The following is a 17,025-nucleotide window of genomic DNA, read 5'->3' on the forward strand; positions in this document are numbered from 1 at the left end:
GGCTCTGGGTGTGTGTGTGTGTGTGGCTCTGGTTGTGTGTGTGTGTGTGTGTGTGTGTGGCTCTGGTTGTGTGTGTGTGTGTGTGGCTCTGGGTGTGTGTGTGTGTGGCTCTGGGTGTGTGTGTGTGGCTCTGGGTGTGTGTGTGTGTGTGTGCGGCTCTGGGTGTGTGTGTGTGTGTGTGCGTTTGGCTCTGGGTGTGTGGTAGTAATTGCTGTCTGCTGAGCTCGTCCGTAGGGTACAATAGGTCTCACATTTGCGAGAGATTAAGCTATTGGCAATGTAAATGACAATGCCATTTATTTATCTGTTTTCAAAACTAACACATAAATACAAATTTTGTCATTTACAATGCCAATAGCTCTAACTTTTCCAAAGGCGAAACCGTTGCATTGTAAATGCTTGTTTAAAAATCTCCAATACAAGAGACAAGTGTTATTTCAAGTGCCTTAGCTAAATTATTCTTGAAAAGAGTGTGTTATTGAGAACAAACTTAGATAACGCTTTTTATTGTCTTTAGGTGTCATTGTCTCAATTCCAGTATGCATTTTTAGTATATTTGCTATGCACAAGTTTTAAACATTTTATAAAGCATGGGAAGTTTCAATTAGAAGTATCAATAAAATATTTATTATCATGTTTGTCTTCCACCAGAATGTCATGGAGCAGTTTAATCCAGGATTGCGGAATTTAGTTGTTCTAGGAAAAGTCTACGAAAAATCTGCGACTGGTATGTTTTTGATTTAACTATTGGTTTAAAAATGTTGATGTGTAATTGTTTCTTGTGTAATTCAATCACATTTTGTTAGATTTTGACACCAGATTTGGCTACAACACTGTTTTGCCTTTTTTCACGTTGGGGTGCATGGTTTCCTGCAACACTGAATTTAAAAGCCTTTTTAAGATTTGGAGGTTTAGAGTTCTTCTGGAGTTCAGATGCCTTGAAGGTTTTTGGAGAGTCTGAACTATTTAAAAACAAAATCTCTTCATAACATTTGTACTTCTCTTCTGGTCCTTTAAATTGTTAGAACACTAATCTGGGTGGACTGGAGCACGCCTAGGTCCAGTATGCAAGCTCCCTGAATGTACATCTATACAAATGGAGAACGCAGTTTCTTAAAGTTATCAAGAAAAGAATCAGGTAAAGCAGTAAGTTGGGACAGGTCTGAGCAAGCACATCAAGGAAATCTGATTGCACAAATTCAGGGACCGAAGTTAAGAATTTTAACCTTTGGGATAAGTTTGCGCTCTGTATCGACCATTGCAAAGACTTCATTATGAATGTCTTATGAATGTCATGGGTAATCTGAATGACGTAGATGAATGATCCTTGAATTTTTTATGATTGCCTGTCTTACTTTCCTTGCAAAGGTCTCATGGGAAGGCGGCAATTTGGAATTAGTGGAATACAAGAGAGAACCACTCAGAGGACTGAATTGTAGAGGCAAACTGAAACAGACTTTTTTCTAAGTAACTTTTGTTCCAGCTGCTGAATCCGTATTTGCCTTTCTTGAGAGGTAAATGCCTTGTCTTGATTAGTATCCAGAACTGCTCCCAATACAGTGGACTTTGCTGAAGGTTTGACAGTGAATGTTTGCTTGTTGATGGTAAGGCCAAGGTCATTTAGAGTATTAGACAGGTTGTTGAATCTCTTGTTTCCTGAAGCGACGTGGCTGCCTTTATCAGCCTATTGTCTCGGTATGGGAATACCTGTACCTCTTTTACTCCTCAAGTGAGGTGCCAGTGAAACCAGACATTTTGGAAAAATACAGGGTGCCGATTTCAATCTGAATGGGATTTCTTTGAATTCGCAGTGTCAGACGGCTATCTTGAATCGTTGGAATTTGTGATGCTTTGAGTGAATTGGGATATGGAAGTATGTATCTTGGAGATCTAGTGCTGTTGTGTGATCTCCATGATTGAGGAGATGCAGGATATCTTGAAGGGTAACCGTGCGGAAGGGTTGTTTTCTTAAATATTTGTTGAGTTTCCAAAGGTCTAGGATTGGGCACCAGTCTCCTGACTTTTTTTTTTTAAACATATTTTATTGAATAAGCATAACACAGTACAATAGTAAGCATCGCACCACACATTGCCACATCTTGCCGAATTGCCACCCCCCCTAGTGGGGAAACATGGAGAAGATATAGCTGCCCATAACTGCCAGTAGCATAGTCTGTGGCGCGGATGAGGCCCTTGTCCCTTCAAAAAGTACTCAGCCCATAGGCCCTCAAGCTATCATTTGCAGAGAATACAAAACATACCAAATACATATAAAACCAAGAACCCCCCCACCCCCCACCACCACCCCATTAAGGCTCGGTAACAAAAAAGATTATACAGCTTAGTACATCATTGGCCTCAGCCTAGCCCTTTTGGTATCGTCCATAGGATTACACATCCTCCTCGGTCGAAACTGTAATCCTCCCGTATTACCCGTAATATTTGCTCTTCAAGCGGAGAAACTTCCATCAAACATGACTCCTGTAGGGGAGTACTGCATAGTTGCAGGGCTCTGCATCCCAGAGACCTCTGCCGCAGCCCTGTAATGAGCACAGAAGGGTACCAAACAGTGGAGGACATAGTCCAGACTACCAGGGAGCTGAACCTAATGAGCCATTAACAAACATAACTCCCCCCCCCCCCCCCCCCCCCACCCCAACATGCGCAACAGTTCACTGGGTTCGGGTCACAGAATAACTTAGGATCATATGGCAAGAGTAGTAAATGCACACAGAAGCCGGTCCACATAACCGCCCCCCCATCATAGGCCCGCCCAACTCCCTCCTCCCCCTCCCACCCTCTCCAGACCCCCATACACAGATCCCCCCAGTCAACCCCCAGGGAGATAAGTAGGCGCAACTGGGGCATCCAACCACAATCCTCTATAATCAGCCCACCTTTTCTATATCTTATAATGTTTGCGTGGGCAGCCACGGGCCAGGAAGATGGGTTGTTCCAGCCCCATATTAAAGTAGAGGCCATTTTTCCAGACCGAGAGCGGCGGAGCCTGGGCATCCCTCCACCCCCTAGCAATATCACGCTTCGCTAAGGTAAGCCCCAGGAGCAACAAGTGGCATTTGTATGCATTGCCCCGACCCCTTCCATGAAATGTAAAAGAGCAAGCTGTGGAGTACGCGAGCGCGTCCACCCCAGGACCTCCGACCGGCACGAAAATACCCCCCGCCAAAAGCGGTCCAGCACGGAGCATGACCACACCGTGTGCAGAAATGTGCCTTCCTCCCGACCACACAAGTCTCCTGACTTTTTCTTTGTCAGAAAGAAATGAGAATAGAACCGGTTACCCTCTGGGTAACAGGAACGTCTTCTATTGCCCCTTTGTGGAGCATGGTTGATATTTCTCGCAAGAGCAGATGTAGATGTGGCGGAGGTGTCCATTTTAGAGGAGTATTTAGTGTTTTTTGGTGAACTCCAACGGGTGTCCATGAGTGATTAAATATAGCACCCATTTGTCTCTCGTTAATAGTGACCATTGAGGCAAGTAGTTTGAGATTCGACCCCTAAATTGTTTCAGTCAATTGCAGGGGGCAATGAGCACCGGTGGATTGCCACTGCTTTCTGGTAGTGTCTTCCCCGAGGAGACTGTTTCCTCCTGGATACTTGTTTCATATGCGCTGCTGCTAGTGGCAGTCTAAATTGTTGCTGGGGATGCTGCGATCGATATTGGCTCTGAAAAGGCTGTTATTGCTGCCTTTACGGTTGATAACCTCCTCTATAGGAGTATAGCCCTCCCCCTCTTGCTCTCTGAAAGGGTTGTGTTCGAGTCATGTGGGCTGCTGAATTCATATCTGTGCATAGATCGCCGCCTAGTGTTGGGTCCGGATGATTGCACATTGTTGTCCTGGAAGAGTCTTCGAAGTATCACGAGATAGGTGGCTCCTCCCCTGGACTACAGTGCGCATGGGCATCCTCAGATTGTTTTTTTCCGCCATTGGGTTCCGATGTACTTTCTCGACTCTAGTTCGGAAACTTTGTATTAACTCTTTTCTAAGGCCAAAAGGCCTTCAAAGCGTCTGTATTGTCTTGTTCGGTGCCTGTTTCTTCAAGCCGGACGTCGAAAGTTTTTTTCTCGCTTCGACACCACAGGCCCAGACTATGACGACGATGGAACGGAGCCCGTTTAAACGATGCCCCGTCTGTAATTCGAAATACCCCCACATAGATGTGCACCCTGTGTGCAATAAATGTTTGTCGCCCAACCATGACGAGGCCAGATGTATGGCCTGCTCGAAGTTCCGCTCCAAGAAGACGCTTAAACTTCGGCGCGCAGCGTGGCAGTCGGCGCAACAGTCGGCGCCCGTGCCGGTCAACATCTTCGAGGCCGGTGACGAGGAAGGCGTCGAAGATGAAGAAGACGTAGAAGAAGAGGTTCCTTAAGAGCAGTCGGAACCTGCGTCGGAGCATGACTCCAACTTCGAGGTGGACGAGCAAGCTGAAGAGTACGTCCACGAAGAAGACATCGTCGAGGTAGGGGACGAGGAAGGGGCCATCGGAGCCGTCGATGACGATTCCAGTGATGAGCCAGGCCCAACCGCAGTAGCGGGGCCTGTTACTGACATTACGCTTCTAACGGCTCAGGTCGAGGCATCGCCAAAAGGCCTTAGCCAAGATCTTTCTGCACGTTCTATAGCCCCGAGTCCAAGCCAGGCTAAGAACACATCCAAGGAGCCATCGGTCGATTATTCTAAATCGAAACCGAAAGCTGCGGAGCCGAAATCGAAACCGAAACTACTTAAAATGGTGGCAGGTTCGACGTCGACGCCAGTCCAAACCAAGACTGTCGACACCCCTTCGGCGCCTCGAAGACTGGAGCGTCGAAGCACAGCTCATCTGGCAAACACGCCTCCTCGACGCTATCGACGTCGACGCAGCAACATGGCGACAAGGCCAAGGGCCTCCAAGCGAAGAAGGCCGTCGAACCAAAACTTTCGGGGCTCAAGCCACTGCTCAGCAAGCACCTTGAGCCAAAATCCAAGGCCGACCCGAAACATCAAGTCTCGTCGACGCCTAAGGCTGGAAAGGCTGCACGCCGGGAGCTCGAGTCGACGCCATCAGGTGCCCGTCCACCTCAAGCGCTGAAGCAGCTCGAATCGACCACTGCATCCAGCACCAAGACCATCGGACAACCTCCGATTAAGTTCGGTCTTTCGCCAACGGCTCGAGCGAAGCAGCTCGACCTCCACAAAGGCGCTGAACCTTCTAAGACGTCGTCAGCGCCCTCAAATCCGCCCCCGAAGGGGTTGTGTTCCATGAGCCCTCATACGACAACCAGACCAAACTCTTTATCGACTCGGAGTCGGGCAGGCTCACCATCCACAAGCGGAAGATCTCGCCAGAACATCCCTTAGAGGGTTATAAAATTCCTCTTAAGCGCAAGAAGGACTCGGCCACCTCTCCAGTTCTCTTTGAGCACGTTCAGGACTATTCGCAGCAAATGACATATTCTCCAGCACAAAGCGAGGAGGACATGGGGGAAGACTATGGTCAAGCGGCCTTCGCTTATCAAGCTGACACTGATCAGGATGAACCACATCAGTGGTCTGAGGCTGTTGATCATACTGTGGACCCTGATGATCCACATGCTGCACCAGACACCCAGTCCTACAACGTCAAAACGTCGCCATCCTAAGACACGGCGGCGTTTAACGGACTGATAGAAAGGGCAGCACTCAACCATAGTGTGGAGATGCATGCATCGCCAGTGGACGATGATTTCTTATTTGACACTTTCTCCACCTCTGAACGTTCCACTAAGACTTTGCCTATGCTTAAGGGGGTGGAAGGGTATACTCAGATGTGAGTCCCTTGCTCATTGCACCATCAGGATTCAAGCAAGCCGGGCCGAAGACGGCTGAAATGCCAGAAACCGGTCCCCGGAAGCTTGTTTCCTTCCCAGTTTAAGAATTGGCTTGGTAGTTTGGTCTGCCCTGTTCCCATGATGCACTGGGCCAGGGTCAGACTAATTTGCATATAGCCAAGTTCTGAGCTGGGATGGTGCAGTGAGCTAAAAAACGGTGATGGATCAAGCCCTGATCTTTGGACTGGGTAAGAGTGGTCTGCTTAATTCAGACACTCTGTTCATCACCACCCCCTTTTCTGAATCATTTTTGTCCACCATAAGCGTGGAAGGATATACTCAGATGTGAGTCCCTTGCTCATTGCACCATCAGGATTCAAGCAAGCCGGGCCGAAGACGGCTGAAATGCCAGAAACCGGTCCCCGGAAGCTTGTTTCCTTCCCAGTATAAGAATTGGCTTGGTAGTTTGGTCTGCCCTGTTCCCATGATGCACTGGGCCAGGGTCAGACTAATTTGCATATAGCCAAGTTCTGAGCTGGGATGGTGCAGTGAGCTAAGAAACGGTGATGGATCAAGCCCTGATCTTTGGACTGGGTAAGAGTGGTCTGCTTAATTCAGACACTCTGTTCATCACCACCCCCTTTTCTGAATCATAAGGGGGTCCTCAAGCATGCTGCAGACATTTTCAAGGAACCCACTAAAGCTAGGGTTATCAAACCATGGATTGAGAAAAAGTATAGGCCTGCTCCAGTGGACCCTACTTACATCAAAGGACAGCTCCCCTTGGACTCCCTTGTAGTGGCCAATGCCCGCAAGAGGGCTAACTCACAAACTAGGGTGACGCTTCACCTCCGGACAAGGAATCAAAGATTCTGGAGGCGTCAGGGAAGCGAGTGTCAGCGCAGGCTGCTGATATTTGGAGGATTTCCAATACACAGGCCCTGTTGGCTAGATACGACAGGGCACACTACGACACACTAGAACAGTTGTTGCAACACCTGCCTGACATGTACAAGGAAGGAGCAGAGATGATTATACAAGAAGGGAAACTGATTTCTAATGCGTCCATCAAGTGCGCGCTAGATGCAGCAGACACGGCTGCTAGGGCCATAAACACTAGTGTGATGCTAAGACGTCACGTATGGCTCCGCATCTCTGGTTTCAAGCCTGAAATTCAAACGACTCTGCTCAATCAGCCGGTTAACCCGGACTTCCTTTTTGGTCCCGAGGTAGACACAACACTCGAAAAGATAAAAAAGGACACTCAGACAGCCAAATCCATGGAGGCTCTCCAATCTCAGCAGTTTTGGGGCTGTTCCTTTCGTCGCTCCGGTAATGGGGAGCCTCAAGAGGACAGGTTTTACAGCAGGCCCAGTACACCAAAGGGAGCACGCAATCCACCTACACCAAGAATACCAGGGGTGGATACCGTGGGAACAGCGCCAAGGGCAGAGGACGTGGCAATAACAACGCCAGATCCTCCGCTCCCAACAAACAGTGACTCCTTGTCACTGCCCCCCGACCATCTAACACCTGTCGGGGGAAGACTCCAGCAGTTCTTGCTGGTCTGGGAAGGCATTACCACGGACAGGTGGGTGAGACAACTTATCCGATACGTCTATTGTCTAGAGTTAACCTCCACCCCCCCCCCCAACATACCCCCAAGGCACCGTCCTATGTCCGCAGAGCACATGCACTTATTGCAGCAAGAAGTACTCTCCATGCTGCAAAAAGGAGCAATAGAGCTTGTGCCTGCAGAAGAACAAGGTACAGGGGTGTACTCTCGGCTCTTCTTAATCCCAAAAAAGGACGGGTCCCTGCGGCCCATTCTAGACCTCAGACCCCTCAACCAATACATCCTTTCAGAACACTTTCATATGTTAACCTTACAGCAGGTCCTGCCTTTGCTCAGTCAGGGCGACTTCCTAGCGACCCTGGACCTCAAGGATGCATATTTCCACATTCCCATTCACCCAAGTCACAAGAAATATCTCAGGTTCACCATCAACAATCAGCATTACCAATTCAAGGTTCTACCTTTCGGGGTCACCACTGCCCCCAGAGTGTTCACCAAGTGCTTGGCAACCGTGGCTGCGCACCTTCGCAGACAGCATGTTCACGTCTATCCCTATGGACGACTGGCTCGTTCAGGCCAAGTCGGCCCAGCAGTGTGCCAGCCACATGTCGCGCACGATTCACCTCCTTCACAGTCTGGGGTTCTCACTCAACTACTCAAAGTCACACCTGCAGCCAGCCCATGTGCAACAGTACCTGGGGGCAACACTGAACACTGACGGCAACAGCGTAGCCGAACTCCGCCAGAGTCGCCAGCCTGCAGCTGCTCATTCAGAAGTTCAGACCTCAACAATCACTCCCTGCGCAGGTGTTCATTCAACTGATCGGCATGATGGCATCATGCATATTCATAGTCCCACACGCGAGACTGCACACGCGTCCCCTTCAAGAATGCTTAGCTCGTCAGTGGAACCAGGCTCATGGGCATCTGAAAGACCTAGTGTTGGTGACCGGTCGTGCTTACAACTCTCTGCATTGGTGGAACCCACAAAACCTTTGCAGGGGACGACCGTTCCAAGAGCCTGTTCCACAGATAGTGTTGACGACGGACGCATCTCTCCAGGGTTGGGGAGCGCATGTCCTCCATTACACGGTGCAGGGACTATGGACGTCACAACAGCAGAAGATGCATATCAACCTGCTAGAGCTGATGGCAATCTTCATGGCACTAAAAGCGTTCAAGTTGCACCAGTGCAACAAGGTCGTGTTGATCCGGACGGACAACATGACTGCCATGTATTACATCCAGAAACAGGGAGGCACACACTCCCCGCAGCTATTTCACCTAGCCCAGAGCATGTGGAAGTGGGCCATTCAGCGGAACATCTTCCTCATGGCGGAGCATCTCCCGGGGGTAGACAACCAGATGGCGGACCTGCTCAGCAGGCACAGTCATCAGATGCACGAGTGGGAAATCCACCCCTCAGTACTCCAGCCATACTTCCAGCAGTGGGGTCATCCAGAGATCGACCTCTTCGCCACAAAAGAGAACGCAAAATGCCAAAGCTTCGCCGCCAGGTTCCCACACCCGCAGTCTAAGGGCAATGCGATAAGGATGAACTGGTCAGGCAGATTTGCGTACGCTTTCCCCCCAACCCCACTCATACCGCTGGTGGCGCGCAAACTGCGGCAGCACTCCATGACGCTCATCCTGGTTGCTCCAACGTGGGCACGGCAGGCTTGGTACACCGTGTTACTGGAACTTTCGGTGGTGCCTCGCCAGCGGCTGCACCTCACTCCCAGCCTCCTCACTCAGAGCCATGGCGACATTCAGCACCCAGATCCTCAACAGTTGAGCCTAGCGATTTGGCTCCTGAGGTCATAGAGTTTGGCTACCTCAACTTGCCCCCTGAGTGTATGAACATCATCAAAGAGGCAAGGCGGCCCACAACCAGGGCGTGCTATGCAGCCAAATGGAAACGGTTTGTCATTTACTGTTCCAACAATGACATTAGTCCGCTAGATGCATCCACGCAAAACATCATATGTTACCTACTGCATCTGTACCAATGCAGCCTAGCATATAGTTCCATCAGGATACATTTAGCTGCCATAGCTGCTTACCTTCAAAACAGGCAGCACCTTTCCCTTTTCATAGTGCCTGCCATCAAAGCCTTTTTGGAGGGCCTTAAAAGAGTGATCCCTCCCAGACACCCTCCTTCGCCTGTCTGTAATTTAAATATTGTTCTCACCAGGCTCATGGGGCCCCCCTTTGAGCCTCTCCATTCTTGTGAGATACAGTTTCTTACTTGGAAAGTGGCCTTTCTAATAGCCATTACATCGCTGCGAAGGGTCAGCGAGCTTCAAGCTCTCACAATTCAAGAGCCCTACCTACAAATTCATGCTAATAGGGTGGTGTTGCGCACCAACCCCAAGTTCATGCCAAAGGTGATCTCGCAGTTCCACATTAATCAAAACATAGAACTGCCAGTTTTCTTTCCAAACCCTGACTCAGTGGCTGACATAGCACTGCACACCTTAGATGTCAAAAGGGCTCTCCTGTATTACATCGACAGGACAAAGGACTTTCGCAAAACTAAACAACTGTTTGTTGCCTTCTCTCCACAACATAGAGGCAACCCTATTTCCAAATCAGGTATAGCCAGGTGGATAGTTAAATGCATTCAAATCTGTTATCAAAAAGCTAAAAGCACTTTAACAGTTCCCCCAAGAGCGCATTCCACACGCAAGCTAGGGGCATCCATGGCTTTCCTGGGTAACATTCCTTTAGAGGACATATGTAGAGCAGCCACATGGACCACCATACATACATTTACCAAACACTACTGCGTAGATGTACACTCCAAGCAGCAAGCTGCTGTAGGACAGGCTGTTCTCAGAACTCTCTTTCAGACTGCTGCAGCTGGCACGGGCAACCGCCGATAAGGAGGTAACTGCTATTTATTCTATGCACAGATATGAATTCAGCATCCCACATGCCTCGAACGGAATATGCTACTTACCAGTATGCATCTGTTCTTGGCATGTAGGGCTGCTGACATTCATATCGCCCACCCTCCTCCCCGGTGCCTGTCGCAGCTGTAGCACTCAGAATACTTTTCAGGCATGGTCATCTCTTACTGTATTACACTCCATCTCTGCCACAATGGCAAAAACAATCTGAGGATGGAGAGGATGCCCATGCGCACTGTAGTCCAGGGGAGGAGCCACCTATCTCGTGATACTTCGAAGACTCTTCCAGGACAACAATGTGCAATCATACGGACCCAACACTAGGCGGCGATCTATGCACAGATATGAATGTCAGCAGCCCTACATGCCAAGAACAGATGCATACTGGTAAGTAGCATATTCCTTTCTTATTTGCAATGTTCCTAAAGATCTGCCAGTGTCTGTGTCAGTTTTGATGACTTGTAGATTCAAGTTTCAAAACAACTTTATTTCGATTCATAACGAATCATAAAAAGCACATAGTCAAAAAATACATAATTAAGGGGTGCAGTTACATCGGGTTGCAGTCGCAGTTAAAATAGAACAGTTAAAATATTTACAATTTTTTTTTTAAAAAAAGCAGCAATTTTTCAATAATTCCATAGGGTGTTGTCAAGACTATTAAATTATCTATTTCCAGAACGTTTTTTAAGGCGGAAAGCAGCTACCAAGAAGTTAGCGACACTAAACATATTTAGTGGTGAGTCTAACTTTTTTAAGTAAAATAGGGCAGGCTTGATTTGGACGAACCCCTTGTTCTTAAGCAATGGGACAATATACTTATTCCTGGGCAGATCATATATACCACAGAAGAACATAAAATGAGCGGTGTCCTGCAGAGAAAAACCGTCACATTTGCAGGCCGCTAAGTCCTCTGGCTTGGCCCATACCTTAGAGTCATTTAACAGAAAGTGAATCTGGTTAAGTCTTAGTTTGGTTAATAACCAGCGATGTAATGGAATAGACACTACTGTTAAATAAGGTTCAATGGCCGGTGTAGTTTTAGATATATAGTGCTCCCTCACTGTGGGTTTCGCAAGCTCACGGCTCTCCCGCTCCATTTCTCTCACTTTTAAAAAAGTCGATTTGAACCATTCCAGGTCATTCTTAACGATGCCATCTGGTGTATGGAAGAGATCTGGGCGGCCCAGGGAAGTTAGTGTTTTATTAATATATGCTAGCCACGGGATATTTTTCATATTGTCCAGAAGTAGGCAGTCTCTCATGATTGTGTGGTTCAGAGTTAAGTTGGAGTTCAGCCATGTTTTTAACCACATCAAGATAGGGGATTGTTTGATGATGTCACTAATGTACCCCTGGCCTAGTTCCATATGGACAGAGAAAGTGGCTGTTGATTGAGGTAATCCTAGAAGCATACGTAAAAATCTGTTTTCTTCCATCTGTATTGCTTCTATATTGTTCGAATAACCCCAGATGGAAGCCCCGTACCTTACTACTGATATTGATTTCGCTCTGTAGAGTGCCAGCATTGCTTCCGTGGGCTTACCACCCAGACGTTTTGAGAAGCCGACTATGGCTGCTGCTGTTCTTTTCATGGCATTGGTTTTGACGGATATTTGAGGTGCCCACGTACCCTTATCGTCGTATACTACCCCCAGGTAGGTAAAAGTTCTCACTTTGGAAATAGAAGTGTTAGCACAGTAGAAAGTCTTCAAGTCCTTATTTTTTCTGCCGCCTACAGCCATAACATGGGACTTGTCTGAATTGATTTTTAAACCAAGGGAGGTCATAAAGGCATCGAAGGATGTCAATAGTCTTTGTAGCCCAAGGGGGGTACGTGCCACGAGCACCGCGTCATCCGCGTAAAGGAGGACCGGGGTGGACAGTCCGCCAAAACGCGGGACGTCGAGTGTTGCCAGCTCCAGTGTGGATTCAAGGTGATGACTTGTAGAGAATAGTCTACATGCTTCCCAAATAGGGCTTTACCTTCATTCAGCATTTTGAGAATTTTGCTTTGTATTTCTACCCTGAATGATGTTGCCTTCAACCATCCCTGCTTCCTAAGACAGCTGCACCAGCAAGTTGTCTAAAGCCAGTTGTCGATATGTCTATTGCACAGTCTATTATTTCTGGAGGGATTCTCTCCACCTCCTGTAAAATGTTCTTTGCCTCTCCTTTTACATTCTCTGGCAAGAGGTCCATATATGTGTTAGTGTCTGACCACATCTGCCTGTCGTAGCGGCCTAGTATAGCCAAAGAATCAGCTGCTCTGGCAGTAGTGGCTGCCATGGGGAGAAGAGTTTTCCAATGTTATCTAATCTACGACCTTCTTTATCTGGTGGCATGGAAATGGGAGTAAAAAGGGTTCTTTGAGCGACGCAGGGCTGTTAGTGTTAGGGCTTAACCCGGCTTATGATGGTTTATTTAAATTGCTGTTAAATCATCAGGTGCCTTTGTCTCGTCTAGGCAGCACTGCCAATACTGTAGCTGGATTTTTCATTGTTTTAATGCCTTCCTCCCAGATCAAATCATCGATAGGAATGGCCATAACCAATTTCCTCATGGGCTCTTTAACGTAATAAAGGAAGCAATCCAACTGCTTAGTCATGAATGGAAGTTGGAACCTTTTAGCTGCACTTTTTATTAGGTTGTAGAAGCCTCCGATGTTGTCAGGTGGAGAATCTAATGGTGGTGGCACTGGTGGAGATGGTGTTGGGATTAGGTAGTCATCCCATTGTTTAGGAACCCTTAATCTCCCCTTCTTCCCTAACCTCATCCGAGGAAGGTGCGTCATCCGCTAGTGATTCTGCAGTACTGGAGTTGTAGGTGCGGTTAGACTACGCAGTGTGCTCGTAACAGGGGTCTGAACTTGTGGTGACCGCATTGATCATGCTGCTTGCGCTGGAGAAGCAGCCGGTGCAGGCTCTGGAGACCTATATTAGTTTTTTAGCATGCTTTGTATATTATTTACTAGAGACAGTGGCATTTGTACTGAATCTTCATGCAGCTAGTGGTGACCATAACCTGAAAACTGGTCTCTATATTGTTTGGGTTGTTCTCCGGAGGCATACTAATATTCGTTATAATTCTGGTCCTTATCATCCTCTTGACATTCTACATACAGTTCAGAGGGACTTTGTGCTGCTCCAAAATGACCTTTATCCTCTGAATTATCATCATCATCATCATCATCAAGCAGATGTGCGGGTGGAAAAGGGGAAACCATACTAGGCGATGTGTGCGCAGGCTGTAATGTCATTGTAGATGATCTTTCCCTGTGGAAATATTTGAGAATGGCATCAATGATTCTTTAGTCGATGAAGCCCTCGTTGATGAAGTTGTCATTGGTGGGGTCATCGTTAATGGTGTGGTTGTCAATGGTGTCTTCGCTGTCGAGACCTTTGTCGATGACTTGTTGGTCGACAGTGCCATTGTATACTGTTTTCGTGTACAGTATAGTCGTTGAGGCTAACGATGCTGCCGAAATGGTCAGCGAAGGTGCTGCACAAGTAAAGGTCGACATTGTCATCATTATAGTAACCACCAATGCTGTCATCGTCAAGGAGTTTGTTGACGGTGTTATAGTCATCGAGACTTCAAGATGCAGTTTAGAAACCTCCTTAAGAGATTTTGTTGTCGATGGAAAAGAGGATTACATTTTCTAAGTGTATCTCCTTTAATAAAGAAGTAGTATGTTCAGACTGAAACTGTTTGGAGGACATTTTTTCTTTTTTTGGATTTATGAGTATTTCTCTGACGGTTTTGTCTGTCCTGCTGACCCATGATGGGTCTTTATCATTGCATTTTTTGTGGCCTGGGAGGCACTGGCTCATGAGACCAAGCACTTTTACTGGGTTTTTCAGTCTTTGGGGAATCATCACTATCCTCCTCAGAGAGAGGTTGTCCATAGATTTTAGTTTTTGCATTCAAATGATTAGTCTTCCTCTCTGTATTTTAATGTCTTTTGAGAAGATATGGCGTATCTTACAGCCCTTTACCTTATGTTCAGGATGTAGGCAGAGGATGTGCTCCTCGTGTGAATCTTCTGAGTGCTGCCTTTACTTTCCACATTCTCCACATGGCCTGAACAGTCTTTTGTTTGTTGGTTCTGACATGGTTGTTAAGTAAGAATCTGTATATGTAGGTCTGATTGTCTTCCTGGAGGGAAATCTTCCTCCAAATAGCTCAGGGAGAATCTCATCACATGACAGCTGTTGGGCATCACAGCAGATGGATTTAGGCCCAGATCTCTGTACTGGGATGAATGTATGACATTGTTCTGCATTCTGTCCATCAACTGTTTTTGCATTTGTCACCCCGAGTGGGATGAGTATGCTCAGACGGGAGTTCCATGCTCTCCACACCACTGGAGTCAAGCTATCCTGGCTGAAGACGGCTGATAGCCAGAAACCGGTCCTAGGATGCTTGATCCCGTCCAGGAAAGACATGGCTTGGCAATTCGGGCTGGACTGTTCCCATGAGGCACAGGGTCAAGGCTGATTTGCAAATGGCCATGTCTGAACTGGGGTGGTGTGGAGTGCAAAAAAAACGATGGATTTAGGCCCATATCTCTGTACTGGGGTGAATGTATGACATTGTTCTGCATTCTGTTCATCAACTGTTGTTTTTGCATAATGATGAAGCACGGCACCCATGTGTGTTTGTGGGGGCTCTTCTGAGAAATCCAACCATCCCTTCCCCCCACCAATCTGCTTGTTCTGGTCTTTTTTGACTTACTGCTTTACCTGCTCTTTTTCTTGGTAACTTGTAGGAACTGCATACTCTATTGATATAGATATACATTCAGGGAGCTTGTATGCTGAACCTAGGTGCGCTTCCAGTCCCCCCGTTTTCGTGTTCTGACTTCTGTATGGCGACCCAGCAGTGGGACATTGTCAATCTACTTATAGAAGATACCGAATAGTACTATATCCTGTGTCGAGACTTCTTGCTTACACAGATATCTACATATTTCCTCTCTCTCCCTACGGATCACTTCAAATCCCACAGGCATGTCTTACTCACTCCACCCACATTACCCTGCCCGTGGACGATAACCTGAGCCTCAGTTACAGCGCTGACCTCGCTGCTGAAAGTCTTAGAACCCCATCCCCATTAGGAGCCGATGGGACTACCCCATCAGGCAGCCACGCTGAGGACTAGAGCTCTATTACTACTCTCAAGAAACAACATGTGAAAATACCTCTTCATGGAGTAATCATGACAAAATACCCCAGAGCTAATATTTCTCCTAATGGCCTGTTAGTGACAAACGCACCATGTATCTTAGAAGATGCCATCTTTGGACACAAGTGGTACCAGATCTCCTGGAAGTGTACCAGGGACAGGTTGATCCTAATAATCAATACAGCCAAATGTTGTGATCCTCAAGATCAACATCGCAGAACATGCCCTATAAATAGGAATGCTGATCTCAGCCTACAAATCCAATCTGGCAGAGATCAGAAAGGAAATTGATGAATATAAAGATTTCTTGATGCAGCAGAAAATATCAAACCTCCAAAAGGGCATCAAAATATTTGATAGGGAGAAGGTCTACCCCCTACATTAAAGAGGATTTCCCAGTAGGAGGGGGCAGCATCTCCTCAGTCGAGTGTAGTACCAACCAACGTAGGAATAACACGTTTTTTAGTAGCAACTCTAGCACAGAAAGTTGGAGAGCAAGTAACATTGACATCCTGGTGACCCTTGACATGAAGGCTCTTTACACGAACATCCTCCAAGATGCTACACTTGAAGTGGTAGAGAACACACTCCTGTCTGAAATCTGGTTCTCATCAGCTCCAATCAGTTTCAGTACCAAATGTGCTGCCATAACACTTAAAGAAAACTTCTTACAGTTTGGAGACCAACCCTATCACAAAGCACAAGGTACTTCTATGGGGAGTACCTTCGCGTCCAGTCTGGCATGTCTCTATATGTCTAACTTTAAAAGAGAAAACATTTTTGGGAATGGCAGCAATCCATACACAAACAATATATTCCTATGGCGTTGCTAAATTGATGACCTTTTGATACTCGGGGGGGGGGGGGGAGATATTGATGACTGTAACAATTTCCATACGTGGATTAATACCTTGAATCCATTTCTATGGTTCGCAAAAAACATCTTGGACAAAGGTCTCCCTTTCCTTGATTCATTCTTTACTATTACTAATGGGAAACTCGTGACCACCATGTACAAAAAGTTTACTTACTGTAACCGTCTTCTACAGTAAGGCAGCCTACGTCACAATTACAGTAAGACTGCTGACTTTGACCCACAAGCACGTCAATTGACCACTAGCCTGACCGCAAGCCACTACTCACTTCACTCCGTCAATATAGCATGGAAACAGGCCAGGAACAACAAACGGACGGCACTATTGGAACCCTGCACTAGAACACCTGTGTTACTACCTTTACCCCAAATTCTAACTGGATACAGAAAATCATACGCAAACACTGGGCTATCTTGCAAACAGTCTCACTGGAGTTGCCCACACCACGCTTTGCATTTAAACGAACACATAACCTTAGAGACATGATTGTCCACACCAGGCGATGGAGGACACCTAGATCTGTCCACAATAGACCATGGAGGACACCTAGATCAGAACAACTTACCCTCTGTGATTTAACCCCCATCACAGGACACTACCCATGCGGTTCTTGTGGGGTGTGTGACCATACTGAACCTACTAAGAAAATTGTTCTTGACC

General features: G+C 47.1%; 1 protein-coding gene across 1 annotated transcript in view; it reads left to right on the forward strand.

Moving 5' to 3' along the window:
- Positions 1-17,025, forward strand: part of BAIAP2L1 (BAR/IMD domain containing adaptor protein 2 like 1) — a 490,712-nt gene that overhangs the window by 124,246 nt on the left and 349,441 nt on the right. Inside the window, exon 2 of the mRNA XM_086940727.1 lies at positions 652-727. Coding sequence (XP_086796853.1) covers positions 652-727 — 76 coding nt within the window. The remainder of the gene's footprint in view (positions 1-651; positions 728-17,025) is intronic.

This window comes from Lissotriton vulgaris, chromosome 10, assembly GCF_964263255.1.
Source record: "Lissotriton vulgaris chromosome 10, aLisVul1.2, whole genome shotgun sequence".
Lineage (NCBI taxonomy): Eukaryota > Metazoa > Chordata > Amphibia > Caudata > Salamandridae > Lissotriton > Lissotriton vulgaris.